General features: G+C 46.2%; 1 protein-coding gene across 1 annotated transcript in view; it reads left to right on the top strand.

Moving 5' to 3' along the window:
• Positions 1-19,113, top strand: part of si:ch211-186j3.6 (neural-cadherin) — a 168,466-nt gene that overhangs the window by 85,528 nt on the left and 63,825 nt on the right. Inside the window, exons 15-20 of the mRNA XM_031569628.2 lie at positions 4,491-4,677; positions 6,408-6,551; positions 8,841-9,124; positions 10,652-12,257; positions 12,972-13,065; positions 15,525-15,709. Coding sequence (XP_031425488.1) covers positions 4,491-4,677; positions 6,408-6,551; positions 8,841-9,124; positions 10,652-12,257; positions 12,972-13,065; positions 15,525-15,709 — 2,500 coding nt within the window. The remainder of the gene's footprint in view (positions 1-4,490; positions 4,678-6,407; positions 6,552-8,840; positions 9,125-10,651; positions 12,258-12,971; positions 13,066-15,524; positions 15,710-19,113) is intronic.

Here is a 19,113-nt window from a genome sequence, read left to right as displayed (position 1 = left end):
AGTAAAGGTCCTGTTATTAGCCAATCAAATGGAGTAAATCACCCACTTCCGGTTTCAATACGGATTCTCTGGTCAACACGTTATCTCTGCCGACAGTTGCTTATATAGCTAACTTGATCCTTCTAGCTAAAGTTGAAGTTGAAACGATTGTCATGTGACAAGACATCTAGTCAATGTGTTAAAATCTGTTTAGTTTGACTGAAATATGACTATGCACGTTTGTATTTCCGTGTACATCATATCAGCTCTCGCGAACAAATGAGGTAGGGTGCCAAACTGATGCTCCAAGTGAGTCATCCCAGGAACACAAACGTTGAGACCTCACCTCACTGAAGAAAAAAGGTAATGTTACATATTGTAAGTGCATATGTGCTGCGCCGTGGGGGCTGTATTATAGTGTTTGTGTAACTGTAAGCTTGTTTAGTACGATGAGTCAGTAGGCAATGGAGGTCCTAAAATGATTTAGAGCTCTATTCATAGTCATAATCAGGTTTCATCTTTGCTGATGTGTGAGAAGATGGCTTGCGCCAAATTAGTGAAATCTTGTATGGGTTACCGTTATTCCCCCTCCTTCAAACATTAACATATCTGTTGGGTTTGATCGACCATTTAACCTAGTTAATTGCCCTCTGTAGGAGAGTGTCAATTGGTATGAATAGGTTTATTAGCATGCAGAAGATGGCAAGTGTGAATGGTTGATCAATGTGCACAAGGTGCTGGTTTCTAATGTGACTCTGACATGGAGATGTTATCAGCAGTACATTTTAGGCAGTGGGTACTCATAACAACACTACATACTTGTATTTTTTTGTGTCAATGTTCCATTTCTCTAACAGTGCAGCAATGTTTTCACCCGAGCTGTGACAGGTTTCAGGTTGTGTGAATGATTTTCACTAACGGGCTCAGTGTTGTTGTTTCTTAGTTCTTTTCCTTAGAGTGGTACATCGTCATTGTATTGAGGATGCTCAGTTCATAATTTTTGAAAAATGCCTTCTCAGCCTGTTCAAAACTTGTCCTGTGTGCACCAGGGTTTGTAATGTCTGACCACGCAGAAGAGGGACCTTCTTATCCATCCACCAAATGTGCCCCAAATGAGTTCTTTAGACAGTATCAGCATGTAATTTGCAGCACCCATAATGACCAATGACCATTAATGAATAATGACCATGAGGCACCAAGTCTAACGGTCAATAGCCGACCATCAAAGTGCAAATCACTTACGGCTGTTCTAACTGAATGGCACTTGCAACAAAACAGGTAATGCAGTATTTAGAAAGGTGCTATAGCTGTTTCCTGAGACCGTCCACAAATGACAGCATATAAAGGAAAACTTGTGTACAAGCTTCTCTTTCCAAAAGCCCAAAACCAGTGAAGACAGAGCAAACAATTTGCAAGTTTCAATTTTTTTTATTTTATTTCAAACAATACTTCAAAATGTGCAAAGAAACAAAGCAAAGGTGCAAATAAATAATAAAATGTTTTCACTTCATAGGATATGTCTGAACCCGATGTACTGCCCTGCAGCATCTGGAAACCCCCTTATGCGCAGCCCCACACATGAAGGGATGACAACACCAACCCTTCTTCCAAGGAAACCCCAGCACCAGCTGACAAACCACCTGTAGGCCAAGTGTCTGCAGGGAGACGAGAGGAGGAAAGCACACATTGTTTGTTTTAGTATTGTTTTGGCTCAGAGTTTAGTATTGGCACGGTGGCTCAGGTGCTTGCACTGCCGCCTCACAGCAAGAAGGTCATGGGTTTGAACCCCGCATGGGGCGCTGTTGGCTCTGGGGGGCAGGTCCTTCCCAGACCTTCAGTGCTCAGGTGGGCTATCTCCCGGGCCTTTCTGTGTGGAATTTGCATGTTCTCCCTGTGTTCACAAACAAGGGGTTTCCTCCACTAAGAACCCCAACAGAAAAACATGCAAAAAGAACAGAACACTTCTGTCCGTCCCTGACCGAGATGGACGGCTCACTTGGTCCCCGGGCGCTGAGAAGCTGCCCACTGCTCCTGGAGGTTCCTGGAGGAGGGACGATCCTGGGTTAAAGGCAGAAGTCGAATTCACGGCGACCTCAGTCCTGCGTGTGTGTGTGTGTGTCCTGTGTCGCCTCCATATATAACACGTGTGTGTTACGCAGTGAGTCGTTTGTGCAATAAAAAGACTGACAGCAGTCAGCCTTGTTGTTGGTTCTGATGATGAAGCAAAATAAAGGTGTCAATCAAAATTGTCATTTTTACGAGTTTCTTCATTTCTAACCTAGATCAGACAGTGTCTGTGAATTTGTAGCCAGTTTAGTTACCTGTGGTATTTCCCTGCAACATAGGCAATATGTTCTCTCTCGAGTGGCATGCTTGCAGTTTCCTCAAGAACACCTGGCGAAGAAAAAAATATATTGATAGCCATTCATGTAAGGTCATTAATTAATGGTAGGCTAAGAAGTCCTAATCAGGTATACAGTATATACAGCAGGGGAGTAGTAAACAGCATTACTAAGTCTGTGATCCTGTCATTGACAAGAAGCTTCCATATTGTTTGTACTTTTGGTTACCTGAACATAGCCTACTGAAGTCACGAAATTTGAAAGCAGCACTCTCAATTCATAACGAACAACAGATTTAGGAGCTGTCCAGAGTCCCTAATAAAAACTGCAGATTATAGAAACACTAAATGACAACTTACCACTCGGAAGCGTTCATTTCCAATCTCCGAACAACTGGCTGTTCATCAACATCCGTTTCCTCCTCCAATGAAAGCTCAAACATACACTTTCCAAACGCTCCATGGTTCAACTCTCACAGTTTTTAGCTATTTATTTTGACACATTACTGTCTGTGTGGGCCAGCACAGTGCCTCTCTGTAAACCAGCCAATCAGAGCAGAGCGCATCGTCATTTTGAATGAGCCTAAGTAAGGGGAAACAGCTTATTTAATTCTGAGGCCAAATCACAGGGTTGTAAATAGAGGTGTAAAACTGGACATTTTTCGCCCCGACCAAAGTCACACACCTATGTAGACATCGGAGAACAATTTCAAATTCTGAATAAATGCGTTCTATGGCACCTTTAAATGATTTGCAACAAAGATCTTAATGCTTTTGAAATGGAGATGGATTTAAAGTAGTTTAGCTTTTTGTAAAGTGTGATATTCCAGTATACCTCAGTGTGTTTTCCTGTGAATGTTACATCTAGATTGAGGTGTACAGTATTCTACTGTAACAATCCTATAGAAAAAAGTCTAAATTGTCTAGTCTAACAGTCTATTTGAGGGTCTATGCAATCTGTAGGGTCCTGGTCCCAATGGCCTGTCCATTCTTGTGTCTGGAGCAGGCTATTCAGGCTGTGTGTATTAGCTCATTTTCTTTGAAGGTTTCTCTCCAGTTCCCCTCATTTGTCACTATTTCTCTTGCAGTCTCAATTTCTCTTTCTCCTTCTCCCTGTCTCTCTTCGCAGTGTTCATGATATTCCCCTGAACTCCAAAGCCTTACGCTGCTTGTGTTATAATTGAATTGACTTCAAGGATAGTGTATGTTTGAGCTCCTCTGCCCTCATTTTGAGATGGAATGGTTTGTGAGTGCAAGGCTGTCCATGGCTGTTCATTGCTTGCACTGGCTTCAGTAGTCTCTCAATAGCAGGCTCAATCATAGCTACACATACAGGCCATAATGAATATCATTTGTGGGCGTAAATGCTGATGTGGTCGTCGTCCCCCCCCCCCCTCTCTCTCTTTCTCTCTCTCCATTGAAGATTGCCAGTTGTTTTTAATAACCTGACCCCCTACAAGCTTTTTTATTATGGCATTACATTTAATTCAGGCTTTTATTTTCACTATTTGTGCTAATTCAGACAGGGGGGCACCATTTATCGAACATGTCGTGTTGTTTTACGGCAGACGCTCAATGAATTGTATGCGATAATTGCTATTTGAGGCCACTGGGGGCCCTTTCGAGTCAGCCTGAACACCTCATTGTCATTTCAAGCCTTTGGCTGAGCTCCTCGATGTGCTCATTGTTCTTCAGGTGAATATGTCTTGATTTTTCTGCTCCTGCAAGCAGAGTGGCGATATATCTCAGGCAAAGAGATTACAAATAATCCTAGACAGGGGGAGTCTGTCTGTGTTATTGTGAATGAAAATGCCATGAACCGACGTCGCCCCATACTGCTTAATTAAAAAGTGGGTGGGTGGGTCACACACTTAATGGCAGGTTCATCATAAGTGTATTTGTTTGGGGGGGGGGGGTCTGTATTCTGTTGCTTTATTTGTTTTAAGACCCTTCACTTTGCCATTTTTCCCCTTTGCATTTCCCCAGCCCCTCTTGCTCTTGAGCAGAACTCCCTGAACACACACTGTTCATACATGCATAACATGACTTTACTTTAATAAGACCGAACCGAAGACGAAATAAACACTCTTGTGTCACTCCACCTCTTCTTCTTCTCTTCCCTTCTCTCGTACCACCTCCACCCTCCCCATCTGCGTCCGTCCCCCTGCAGATCTCCTACTCGCTGCTGAATGACCGCAACGGAGACTATCAGTTCTTCCGCATCGATCCCGAGGTGGGCTCCATCTACACAGAGGCGGTGTTCGACCGTGAGACCAAGGGCTCCTACCTACTGGAGGTGAAGTCAGTGGATGGATGGGAGTCGGCTAGGCCTGGCAGACATGGACAGCCCAACTCCGGTAAGCCTGGCTTGAGTGATCACCTTCATTTGGTTTATTTCCATACCCCCTCCAACAGTTATATTCCATTTACCAAAACATTTGACAGCACCAACCTTACCCAGCTAAATCAATTCATGGGACCCACTTCCCTTGGGAATTTTCACATTTTAGAAATGTTCATTTCATGCATACATGATCAGTTGTTACAGTTATCATAAGTGTGCCGCTCTGAATAAATTGTACGTTGTTAACAGCCACAAACTGAACAGGCAGTATTTGATTTATTTGCCAGCAGTCATTCAAATGTAAGGGCGTAACACATCACAAGAAGATGTGCAGGCAGCAGGTCTGTATCCGTGTCAGCCTGTACTCTGTCCATCAGCTGTCCATCATTCCAGCAGCTCATCAACTCCACCTGGGCAAACGTGTTTAGATCTGCGGGAAAAAGGGTCTTTTCACCCCGATAGTCATGGATTATCAAATGTGTTGGCTTTGTTCATTATGACATTTCTGAGTGTAAACAGTGCTTAAATATTTAGGCCAGAAATCAAATAAGGAAAAAGATTTTTTTTCCCTGATATAAATGTTAAATGAAGGCATAGAAAGAGGACTGGCAAGGCTTCACAGTCTTCTCCTCCCAAGCCGTGTTGCTTGGCATATATAATCAGTCTCCTACAGCTTGTTCCTTCTCTCCTCGTCTCTCCCTCACTTTCGCTCTTGTTTGGTCTGTCTCTTCATTTGTATTTCTGTACACTATACACTTACCCTCCATATTTACCCAGGCATGCAGGCGCTTATACAAACATCCCTATATATTGTATATGCAGTGAATATGTAGTGCACATGTATAACACACACACACACACACACAGTTTCTCTGTCTTCAATTTAATATGTTGTTGGCTCTGGGATGGAGCCCTATTTGAGAACCCACCCAATGGCATGCCAGCGTAAAGATAGAATAAGAGATAAAACCAGGGCTTTTAGTAAAGTGGAGTAATCCTGACCACGTCTCTCTGAAGCTCAAGGGAAGCTGTCAGCAGCTAGCAGGAGCTCCTGTTCCACGACGCTCTTTGCATACCACAGCACTGCGGCATACACCAGCCAGATCCTCAACTTTGTCCATCAGAAGCTCCCCTTCTACACGTCTGCACATAACTTCTGCCTCTGTCTTGCTGTTAAAATGGAAAGGCATGAAAAGTTCAGGGCCGGCGCTGTCTCTTCACACCACCCCACCCCGCGGTTTGACTCCTTTATCACTGTGTTTAACTGAGCGACTTTTGCAACCAGCTTAAATAATTTATCTCATCTCCAGAAATATATTGCAAATTATGTTCCTTTTGATACTCATATCAAAGGAAGCCTATTATATCAGCCCCCCCCACCCTCAGCTACCCTATCAATCCCAGCCCTGCCCCCCTGGGGTCCTCTTCCACATCTGTCTACTGATGGCATCAGACTCAAAACATCGCCAAGATGAGAGGCAGAGATAGGGGGGATGCAGCGAAAGCAAATGAGAATGAGGATGAAAATGGTGCATGGAAGTTTGTAGAGAATAGAGAGGGATCTAGAATATACAGGAGAAATAAATGAAATGGAAAGAGAAAACAGAATGGGAAGAGAGAGAGGGAGAGATAGAAAGAGAGAGAGAGAGAGAGAGAGAGAGAGAGAGAGAGAAAGAGAGGTTCAGCTTGACAGAATAAGAGCAGAGCTTGTGTTTAATCTCGCAATCTTTTGCTCTTCCTCAGACACGGCGTACGTGCGCGTTTTCATCAGTGACGTCAACGATAACAAGCCCATCTTCGCCCAATCCGTGTATGAAGTCGACGTCGACGAGGATGCTGATGTTGGCTCCACCATCGTCACCGTGAGCGCTAATGATGAGGATGAAGGTAGGTGGGGAAGAAAGACAGAAACTGCCAGCCTCACCAATGTGCCTGTGACTCTGAACATGACATATGAGCCGCGGAGAACCCAAGGGATTGGACTTCTATCAGCCATTTGCTGGAATTCTCCTTCAGTCAGGCAGTTCTGAAATCCCATCTCATGTTGCTGTTTGGAAATATCAGTGCATGGTTGTTTATTATTCTATCCCTGTATGTTGGAACTTAACTTCTGTTTTCTAGGAACGTAACATACCGACTTAATATTTGATCGCGTATTGCAGCAATATATATCCTCAAATATTGGGGATTCAATTCTCTTGCTGCTTTGCAGTCTAACCATTTCCCTTATCCTCACACTCGTCCATTTGCAGACATGTCAGTTCTCCCACCTGCTCCAAGTTTGAAGCGGTGGAAAATATGACTCCATTACCCACCGTGGCCCTGGTGGCCTTTCCAAGCACTATCTCTCTTTTTAGCCTTGCCCACCACTCAGGAGAGCGAAGACAAGCTCTTTAACCAGCTCACCTGCAGCTGAGACGAGCATCTCTCTCTCTCGCCTCTCCCCTCCCCTCCCCTCGCACATGGGTTCAAGTGCAACAGGCGCCCCACCCACCACCCACCACCCCCGCCCCCCTCCCCGCCAGTGTTTTTCGGAATGATCTCCTGTTGCGAAGCTCCCTTCTCATTATTCCCTCACTCACACGCTGCAGGCTTTTCCCCATAACTCACTCGCTCGTCAGCCAGCCAGCCAGCCAGCCAGCCAGCGTGCCCCAGCCACTGTAACCAGCAGCTGATAAATCCCCTGTGAAGGAGGGGGCATCACCCCCTCTGGGGCTACTGTAGCAGGCCGACTATCTGTCAGGCCAGACGTGGAGGAGGAGGAGGAGGAGGAGGGGAGGGGAGTGGGGGGAGAGAGGCGGTGGTGGCGGGGGTGGGTGGGGGACAGGGTGGAGAGTGGTTTTATCAGGCATTTATCATGGCTGAGCTGGATGCTGCTTGTGCCTGCGGAGGGCCCGCTGATGAATGGGCCACGCAGAAGGGCACGCTCAGTCTTAACCGCCTCGGTGTGGCACAGAGTGGCGTGGCGCCACCCGGAGCGGAATGTGCCAGTCACCTCTGCACAGGAGCAGCGCGCTTCCACCACTGCCACTAACACTCCTGTTAATAGGAACTGATTAGCCCAGGAGGGAGCAAAGAAAAGAGAGAGAGATAGAAAGACTGAGGCTCTGTGTGTGTGTGTGTGTGTATGTGTGTGTGTGTGTGTGTGTGTGTGTGTGTGTGTATGAGGAGCTATTATTTTACTCCAAGTTTCACCCCGAGGGTCATTTCTGATAAGACTCCCCGCCCCGCCCATTGTTTATTCCCTCATCTATTCCCCCTCCGTCAGCAGGATTGCTTTAGCCCATGGAGAACAGATCAAAACAGGGCGCGCATGGGAATACGTCTTTGCGCTATGTTTGTTTATCCATTTTGTTTGTTTACATATTTTTGCTCTGCAAGAACTCCTCTGGGATCAAATCGCAGCACTGTGGAAAAAAAACCCAGCAAACTAATAAGAAAAGTGAAGATGTTTTCATTCGTTTGCTTCGACATTCCACTGTTTAATTAGCACTTCCAAACACAAAAGAAGTGTGCTTAAGCATGCTATCTCTGTATCCCTTTCATGTTGCACATGCCGTACTAGTCTCCGAACCCTGTGAGAAATCTCTTTTTTCTCCCCTTGGTTTACCTAAGCAGAGAGAGAGAGTATTGGATTCCTATTGAGGTGTGCCGGCGCTATCTCACTGTGCAGCCTAATTGGAGGCAGCCGTGTGCAGTCAAAGTCGTTACTGGCTGCACAAAATTCTAAGTTTGAGGCAAAGGCTTAATTATGAGTGTTAGTGAGACTAAATGGGTTCAGGTTACGCACACCTCTCTCGGTCCCCCCGAAGAATTCCTCAACGGTAAACGGAAACAGTCTCCGGGGAGCCTCCGTGCTTGAAATGTACGATCAGATGTTTGGTTAAGAGCCAGCTAGACTTGCAGAGTAACCATTAGGTCAGCTTTCTTTTAACTGAAGTTTCAACAAGCAAGTCTTGACCGAAGTTTGACATTTAGTAAAAGGATGCGTATTGGATTTGAATTGCCATGATGCCATGATGTTTGTTAGCATGTCAAATGACATTTATAGCTTTTCCCAACAGGCACAATCATTATCTGAATGTGCTCATCACACGTGTAAGACAGCTGGGTTGAGAACCTTATCAACACTGTGCCCTACCTCATACTCTATCTAATTTGCCACCTCACCCGCAGGTGCCAATGCCAAACTTCGCTACCAGATCACATCTGGCAACACTGGCGGGGTGTTCGACGTGGAGCCCGAGGTGGGCACCATCTTCATCGCCCAGCCTCTGGACTACGAGCAGAGCAAGCGCTACACCCTCCACCTGCTGGCGTCTGACGGGAAGTGGGAGGACTACGCCACCGTCGACGTCAATGTGGTGAACAAGAACGACGAGGCTCCCGTCTTCACCATGAACGAGTACTATGGCAGTGTGACGGAGGAGCTGGACGGCTCGCCCGTGTTTGTTCTGCAGGTAGGGAGTTTGCTCCACAAGTTTCTTGCAACACTTGTATTTTTAGAGCTGACTTGAGAAAAGCTGTTGTTTTACATCTAGGGCCCCAGTTTAATAGATGCGCACTGCGGGTTCTTATGTGCATAAAATGCCATTGGGTGAAGCTGTTTTGATTTGGTTTGATTTTGATTGTGTTATTTCATAGCATGCACACAGACATAGGCACCTTTGAGGCTGGACGGATGCCTCATTTGGGTGTGTCTGATCAAAAAGGTAGTCGTTTCATCTAAATCGTTTTGAGGAAAGCAGGCGTCTCTAATCTAATCGCTACACAGTTTGACAGCATAATGTGCAACAAAGTGAGACAGAAAGGTAATAATAAAAAAAGTAATGTTTTTGTATTTTACATTACAGAACTTACTCAGTTCACACCGCTGCTCAACACGCCCTTCTCTCATAGCCTAACGTCTCTCAGTATGGTTATGAAAACAGGCCGTAGGTGAGAAGGAGTGCCATTTCTCTGTACCAATATTCTGGCTTGCTGCTCACTTGGTTTGCATTGAACTTGGAAGTGCAAAAAGGGAATTAATCAAGGTAGACGCCGATACAACTCATCTGATAATTTCCCAAATTTCCTAATATTCTTTTAATCTCAGTTTGGTTCATTAAACATTTGGGATTATTCAATTGGCTCTGGTTACCTGTGTTTCACGGATGTCTTTGCTGTTATTGCAAGTCAATCCATTCAAAAGAATTGTGGGGTCACAACCTTTCTCTTGTTCTTCTGTTGGAGTGTGGCTGGGACTGTTTTGCCATCAAACAGGGAGTATTTCATTATTTTGTGACAAAATATTTGAAGAGTTGGATTGATCTTTGCACCACCGCAAGCTGTAATGGGACTTTTTCCCCCAAAAGAAATGAGACTACCCATCCCTAAAGACACAAATGCAACAGCACACCCACACATTATTATTCCGGTTCACCTTTCCCACAAAAGCTTCCTGCTATTCTCGCATCCTATGAGTGCATTCATACAAGGGACAATTCTTTTCAGCTCCTCCCTTTGATGTTGCGCCATTAGTGGACTTTGTCACTCGTCTAACGCACATGATGCCCTTTCAAATGAGGGCCCCTACAGTTGCATAGATTACGGGGCCATGTTATGCTCATTTAATTCAAACCTGGATATTTAGCCACTGAGTTTGATTTTGAGTGTGTTTTTCCAACTGTTAAAAGATGACCAGATTTCTGTCATGCTCAATTAATTTTTTTCATTGTTTATAGAAACACAATGATTCATTTGCACTGTCCATCATACACTGAACAGGGCAAATCAGACAGCTTTCAAGCTATTTATTTAACCTTGCACTGAATGGCTTTGGAAAACTAGTTGCGCCAAGTTTTGAAAACAAGCCTGATCCTATGGATGAGTTAACGTCAGCAGCCATTAATAATTAAACAGTGTTGAGCTCCATCGGAAAAAAAAGACGAGAAAAAAAGTTAGCAGTGCTGAAGTAAACTCAGGCAATATTCTCTTTGATGTTGTAGGTAACGGCATCTGACCCAGATAAGGATGCTGACCAGGAAGCCCTGCGGTACTCGCTCCATGGCCAAGGAGCAGAGAGTGAGTTCATAATTGATGAGGTGACGGGGAAGATCTACGCTCAGCGGACGCTAGACCGCGAGCAGCGGGCGGCTTGGCGCTTCGTGGTGCTGGCTACTGATGAGGGTGGTGAGGGCCTTACCGGTTTCACCGACATCATCATCAATGTATGGGACATCAATGACAATGCGCCCGTCTTCGCCTGCGCCCCCGACAACTGCCACGGCAGCGTGCCAGAGAACTCGCTGCCGGGCACCGCCGTCATGGAGATGACCGCCACCGACCTGGACGACGCGGCCGTGGGCCAGAACGCCGTGCTCACGTACAGGATCTTGGGGAGCGGGGGAGGGGCCGAGATGTTCACCATCAACCCTTCCACGGGGACTATCTCCGTGGCACGGAGCGGGCTGGACCGGGAGCTGACCGACGGGTACACCCTGGTGGTGGAGGCTCGGGACGGGGGCGGCATGAGCAGTACGGCCACGGTCCAGGTGCGCGTGAGCGACGTCAACGACCACGTGCCGCGCTTCGTGGAGCGCTCGTGCCGCGCGTCCGTCCCGGAGAGCAGCGAGCCCAACGAAGCGGTGCTGGAGCTGTTGGCGGAGGACGCCGACGCCGGGGAGAACGCGCTGCTCACCTTTAGCGTGGTGGCCGGCGACCCCGAGCAGAAGTTCTACGTGGAGAGCCAGCGGGCGGAGCGGCGCGGCACGCTGCGCCTCAAGAAGAAGCTGGACTACGAGCGGCCGTCCGAGCAGCGCTTCAACCTCACCATCAGGGTGGAGGACCTGGACTACTCCAGCGTGCTGCACTGCGTGGTGGAGGTGGTCGACTGCAACGACCACGCGCCCGTCTTCATCCCCCACTTCGTGCCGCTGCCGCCCGTGCGCGAGGACCTGCCCGTGGGCTCCAGCCTGGCCACCCTGGCCGCCACCGACTCCGACTCCGGCCTCAACCGCCAGATCACCTACAGCGTCGCCCCGGAGTCAGACCCCCACCACATCTTCCGTGTGGACCAGACGGGCCTGGTGACTGTAGCCAGCCCCCTCGACCGGGAGAGCGCACCTCAGCACTATCTGGTCATCCTGGCCACGGACCGCGGCACGCCACCCCTAACCGGCACTGCCACCGTCCAGCTGTCCCTGGTAGACATCAACGATAACGGGCCGGAGTTTGAGGCGGCGTACGCCCCTGTTGTGATGGAGAACGCTCTAGGTCCCCAGGTGGTGATGCTGAACCAGACGTCCTCGCTGTTGCACGCGGTCGACCGGGACTCGGAAGAGAACGGCGGGCCCTTCACCTTCTCCATGCCACTGGAGTACCGCCTCAGCAACGACTTCCACCTGCAGGACAACGGCAACGGCACGGCCACCCTCACCGCCCTGCGTGAGTTTAACCGCGAGAGCCAGAAGGAGTTCTATCTGCCCATCATCATGACTGACAGTGGCCATCCTCCAATGACGGTCACAAATACGCTCACCGTCACCATCGGCGATGAAAACGATCACGCCCACAGGGCGGGAGAGAAGGAGATCTACATCAACAGCCACAGAGGTGAGGCTGAGCTCATTAGGAAGTTGTGTTGAGCTCCACGGAGCTTTCTTAGCATACGCCTAAACATGTCCCACATAGCTTACGAGAGGGAGGCTTGTTAAAAAAATGTATGCCAAAATAAAGTAAAGTCTTTCAGACTTGCCATCATATTCTTTGCACAGGTCACTGTGGGTGCCCTTGGGTAAGTGGAAGAAAGTCTGTTAAAAGGCAGAAATGTACTTGATTGGTAGTCTTTCCACAGTGGGGAAATGTCTTTCTTTTTTTCCAGGCTTGGTATGAATAAGTCATATGTACTGAGTAGTATGTGTTAGATTTTTTTGTGGGTTTTGTTCAGCTGTTTAGCTGATGAAAAAGGAGCAAGAGCAACACGTCATATCTCAGCATGGCATGGATGGCTATTATGCTCTAATCATGGAGGCCAAATTAAGAGCATTAACACTGGCTGATATCTCAGACACGTTTCGTTTCCCTGTACCTGACAGTGGAGTGCAAGTTCCCTTAAAAGCTTTTCCGCTTGGCAAAACCTGGTCCAATGTCCATTATGTGTGCTCCACTTTCAAAAATGCTGCATCTAAATCTAGAACAAAGACTTCACATTCACTTAGACACACACCCATACACACACACTCATACGTACTTGGCCACACACACACTCCCCTACGAGAAATGTACAGCTTGCTAAATCTCTTTTTTCCCCTCTTCTCACAACTTCAGGACGCATGCCTACCACCGTTTTAGGGAAGGTCTATTCCCCAGATCCAGATGACTGGGACAACAAGACCTACGCCTTTGAGGGACACATCCCAAAGTAAGCTGCCTCTGCCATCTTTCACTCTCTGTTCCCTTCTCTCTCTCTCTTTCTCTCTGCCTCTGTCCCTCCTCACATCTCTCACTCTTTCATCAGCGCTCCATCTTCATCTCTCTGCCAATCCAGCCTTCTCATCTCCCTCTATCCTCCCGTTTCCTCCTCAGTCCCACCGCTTCATTTCAGTGCTCTTCAAAGACCCGCAGTGTGACATCTCTCCCTCTCTTCTTCCACCAGCCCTCCTTTATCTGTCTCTTTCTCCCTCCATCTCTGTCTCTCATTCTCTCTCTCTCTTTCCCCCTCTCTCTCTCTCTCTCTCTCTCTCTTTCTCTCTCTCTCCTTCCCTCTCTCTCTCTCAGCCCCCCACTGTTGTAGCTGGGATGTGTGGCATGAGGCAGAGAAGAGAGGTTTGACAGGGTGTTTTAGAGGCACGCTAAGCCCTGAGACATCTCTGAAAGTCCCCACCCCCACCTGAGTCTACCCCCCCCCCCCACATGCACAGCTCATGTCATGCAATACAAAAATAAACCTCTGACGGCCTCAAATCCTAAAAATCTGCACTCGAAAGAAATCCAGAGTGAATATTTTCATTTTCCCCACTTTCTGAGTAGCATGCATGAATAAAGAGTTGTTGAATCTATACGGATTTAATATTGAATTACCTCTCCTGCCTGGCATCTGTACGTGTGTGTGTGTGTGTGTGTGTGTGTGTGTGTGTGTGTGTGTGTGTGTGTGTGTGTGTGTGTTTTGAATAACAGTGTCTGTCTGCATGTGTGTACACATCTGCTTGTATGCTACAGTGCCATACAAAAACATTTTCCATATTTATGACGAGTGAGACAGCGGGAAGGTATTATGCCAGAGCAGATTGTTTTGAACCTGAGTGCCTTTGATTTTGGCTTCTTGATATACATGAGATGTGGCGTCCTCTTTCTTCCATGGTAAACCAGTCTTGATGTCTGTCCCTCCTTCTTATGGCCTGTCATATCTGCACTTTAGCTCCGATCGATGCTCTGCCTGGCTCCGCGCATCTTTCCTCTCCGGAGTGCTCATGCGATTCCAGTTTGAGCTTCTTTCATTTCCATCTGTACATCTGCTCTGACACTTGTGCTGTCACACACACACACACACTCACCGTTTCAGATGTCCCCTACCCCACTCCAAAACTGACCACAGGAATCAACACACGTCTCAGACGTAATCTACCTCCTCTGCCTCTTTAACTCTCAAACCCTCTTTCTCTCTCGAAAACTCCGTCTCTCACTCTCATCTCTAACATTCTCTCTCCTTTTTCTCACTCTCTCATTTTTCCTCTCACTCCATCTCTCTGTAACACTCTCCAGCTTTCTCTCTCTCTCTTTCTCAGATTCAAATTCAGAGTTATTAGCACAAACAGAGACAACAGAGCACATAACACCAGTTCTAAAATCTTTACGCTGGCTTCCAGTAAGTTTCAGAAACAATTTTCAGAATATATCTATGAATCACTGAATGGTTTAGACCAGGAAAACATCTCGGATATGTTGAAAGAATATGGTTCTTAGATCCATGGACTCTGAACTAAACATGGTGAAGCAGCATATAGCTGTTATACTGCAAGCAACTGGAATCTGCCTCAAATGTCGCATGTTTTTAAATCCAGGTTAAAAACGTTTCTCTTTTCATATGCTTATGACTGAGCTCAAAGACCTGCACTCTATTCTTACTGCATTTCATTCTGGAAGTAGACCTCTGGTCACTCGTTGGGGAAGTGACATCTTGGCCTCTTCAGTGTTGGGAAAGAAATAGCCACTTTGTATCTTTTAATCATATACTTTATCTATTAATTATATCAATGTCATTTAATCATATATATATTTAAAATATATATATTTTATTCTATTTTTTTTATCTTTTATTTTCTTCACTCTCAAGCACTTTATCTTTATTTTTATTTTGGATATTCCTTTTGCTTTTATTTATGTAAAGTACATGGAATTGCCTCTGTGTATGAAATGTGCTGTTGAAATAAACGTGCCTTGCCTAGCATGACTGTGTCGATACAGTGTTGTTGGCAAAGCACAAAGCACAATACAGCAACACATTCATTAGTAATAGAACACTGAGAACAAAGGCAGAGCAAGAGTAATATGAAAGTCACATGTACACCCACACACACTCACCCACACACACTCACCCACACACATTCACTCACATACCACACACACACACACACTCACCCACACACACTCACCCACACACACACTCATTCACACACACACGCACACACACACACACACACACACACACCTATACCAAAGGTGGCATACAAACATTCGTTTTTTTTCTCTCTCTCTGTCTCGCTAACAAATTCTCTCCTGCCATTTCTCTCTCTAACTCTCGCTCTCCCTGCCCTGCTGTTGCTAACTCTTCCTCTCTTGAACTATCTCTGTTTGACTCTCTCTGTCTCTGCGTTCCCTTAGCTACTTCCTCCTGAACAAGCGGACGGGCCTCCTCCTCATCAAGGAGAACACGCCGGCGGGCACCTACAGCTTCCAGGTGCGTGTGTCGGACGGGCTGTGGCCCGACGCCGTCTCCACCGTCACCGTCCACGCGAGGGAGCTGCGCGACGAGGCCGTCCACAATTCCGGCTCACTGCGCCTGGCAGGTAAACATCGACCTTTCACCTTTCCTTTTTGAGGCTTGTATGAGACTCGGTCAGCACTTGACCCGCTGCGTGAACTGGTGTTGACTCAATAGGGGCTCATAGATGGCACGCACTGCCAACACGGCCTCCTAGTAAACATGCCCTGTCAACGTTTACGATGCTGGGGCCGGGGGTGCAGGGCGGGCTTGACTCAGTCTGTCTTTATGGGGTGCGGCCCTGAGAGTAGCCTAAGCGCTATCAAAGACCTTTACTGGCATTATGGTAAAGGCAACTCCTTTACTGGCATTATGGTAAAGGCTGCTCCTTTACTGGCATTATGATAAAGGCAACTCCTTTAGTGGCATTATGGTAAAGGCAGCTCCTTTACTGGCATTATGGTAAAGGCAACTCCTTTACTGGCATTATGATAAAGGCAACTCCTTTACTGGCATTATGGTAAAGGCAACTCCTTTAGTGGCATTATGGTAAAGGCAGCTCCTTTACTGGCATTATGGTAAAGGCAACTCCTTTACTGGCATTATGGTAAAGGCAGCTCCTTTACTGGCATTATGATAAAGGCAGCTCCTTTACTGGCATTATGATGAAGGCAACTCCTTTACTGGCATTATGGTAAAGGCAACTCCTTTACTGGCATTATGATGAAGGCAACTCCTTTACTGGCATTATGGTAAAGGCAACTCCTTTACTGGCATTATGGTAAAGGCAACTCCTTTACTGGCATTATGATGAAGGCAACTCCTTTACTGGCATTATGGTAAAGGCAACTCCTTTACTGGCATTATGGTAAAGGCAACTCCTTTAGTGGCATTATGGTAAAGGCAGCTCCTTTACTGGCATTATGGTAAAGGCAACTCCTTTACTGGCATTATGATAAAGGCAGCTCCTTTACTGGCATTATGATAAAGGCAGCTCCTTTACTGGCATTATGATGAAGGCAACTCCTTTACTGGCATTATGGTAAAGGCAACTCCTTTACTGGCATTATGGTAAAGGCAGCTCCTTTACTGGCATTATGGTAAAGGCAACTCCTTTACTGGCATTATGGTAAAGGCAACTCCTTTACTGGCATTATGGTAAAGGCAACTCCTTTACTGGCATTATGGTAAAGGCAGCTCCTTTACTGGCATTATGATAAAGGCAGCTCCTTTACTGGCATTATGATGAAGGCAACTCCTTTACTGGCATTATGGTAAAGGCAGCTCCTTTACTGGCATTATGGTAAAGGCAGCTCCTTTACTGGCATTATGGTAAAGGCAACTCCTTTACTGGCATTATGATAAAGGCAACTCCTTTACTGGCATTATGGTAAAGGCAACTCCTTTAGTGGCATTATGGTAAAGGCAGCTCCTTTACTGGCATTATGGTAAAGGCAACTCCTTTACTGGCATTATGGTAAAGGCAGCTCCTTTACTGGCATTATGATAAAGGCAGCTCCTTTACTGGCATTATGATGAAGGCAACTCCTTTACTGGCATTATGGTAAAGGCAACTCCTTTACTGGCATTATGATGAAGGCAACTCCTTTACTGGCATTATGGTAAAGGCAACTCCTTTACTGGCATTATGGTAAAGGCAACTCCTTTAGTGGCATTATGGTAAAGGCAGCTCCTTTACTGGCATTATGGTAAAGGCAACTCCTTTACTGGCATTATGATAAAGGCAGCTCCTTTACTGGCATTATGATAAAGGCAGCTCCTTTACTGGCATTATGATGAAGGCAACTCCTTTACTGGCATTATGGTAAAGGCAACTCCTTTACTGGCATTATGGTAAAGGCAGCTCCTTTACTGGCATTATGGTAAAGGCAACTCCTTTACTGGCATTATGGTAAAGGCAACTCCTTTACTGGCATTATGGTAAAGGCAACTCCTTTACTGGCATTATGGTAAAGGCAGCTCCTTTACTGGCATTATGATAAAGGCAGCTCCTTTACTGGCATTATGATGAAGGCAACTCCTTTACTGGCATTATGGTAAAGGCAGCTCCTTTACTGGCATTATGGTAAAGGCAACTCCTTTACTGGCATTATGGTAAAGGCAACTCCTTTACTGGCATTATGGTAAAGGCAGCTCCTTTACTGGCATTATGATGAAGGCAGCTCCTTTACTGGCATTATGGTAAAGGCAACTCCTTTACTGGCATTATGGTAAAGGCAACTCCTTTATTGGCATTATGGTGAAGGCAGCTCCTTTATTGGCATTATGGTAAAGGCAACTCCTTTACTGGCATTATGGTAAAGGCAACTCCTTTAGTGGCATTATGGTAAAGGCAGCTCCTTTACTGGCATTATGGTAAAGGCAACTCCTTTACTGGCATTATGATAAAGGCAGCTCCTTTACTGGCATTATGATAAAGGCAGCTCCTTTACTGGCATTATGATGAAGGCAACTCCTTTACTGGCATTATGGTAAAGGCAACTCCTTTACTGGCATTATGATGAAGGCAACTCCTTTACTGGCATTATGGTAAAGGCAACTCCTTTACTGGCATTATGGTAAAGGCAACTCCTTTACTGGCATTATGATGAAGGCAACTCCTTTACTGGCATTATGGTAAAGGCAACTCCTTTACTGGCATTATGGTAAAGGCAACTCCTTTAGTGGCATTATGGTAAAGGCAGCTCCTTTACTGGCATTATGGTAAAGGCAACTCCTTTACTGGCATTATGATAAAGGCAGCTCCTTTACTGGCATTATGATGAAGGCAACTCCTTTACTGGCATTATGGTAAAGGCAACTCCTTTACTGGCATTATGATGAAGGCAGCTCCTTTACTGGCATTATGGTAAAGGCAACTCCTTTACTGGCATTATGGTAAAGGCAACTCCTTTAGTGGCATTATGGTAAAGGCAGCTCCTTTACTGGCATTATGGTAAAGGCAACTCCTTTACTGGCATTATGATAAAGGCAGCTCCTTTACTGGCATTATGATGAAGGCAACTCCTTTACTGGCATTATGGTAAAGGCAACTCCTTTACTGGCATTATGATGAAGGCAGCTCCTTTACTGGCATTATGGTAAAGGCAACTCCTTTACTGGCATTATGGTAAAGGCAACTCCTTTATTGGCATTATGGTAAAGGCAACTCCTTTATTGGCATTATGGTAAAGGCAGCTCCTTTACTGGCATTATGGTAAAGGCCGCTCCTTTACTGGCATTATGGTAAAGGCAGCTCCTTTACTGGCATTATGGTAAAGGCAACTCCTTTACTGGCATTATGGTAAAGGCCGCTCCTTTACTGGCATTATGGTAAAGGCAACTCCTTTACTGGCATTATGGTAAAGGCAACTCCTTTACTGGCATTATGATGAAGGCAGCTCCTTTACTGGCATTATGGTAAAGGCAACTCCTTTACTGGCATTATGGTAAAGGCAGCTCCTTTACTGGCATTATGGTAAAGGCAGC

Source organism: Clupea harengus, chromosome 6 (assembly GCF_900700415.2).
Source record: "Clupea harengus chromosome 6, Ch_v2.0.2, whole genome shotgun sequence".
NCBI classification, from domain to species: domain Eukaryota; kingdom Metazoa; phylum Chordata; class Actinopteri; order Clupeiformes; family Clupeidae; genus Clupea; species Clupea harengus.
This window is presented reverse-complemented; position numbering and strand designations above follow the sequence as displayed.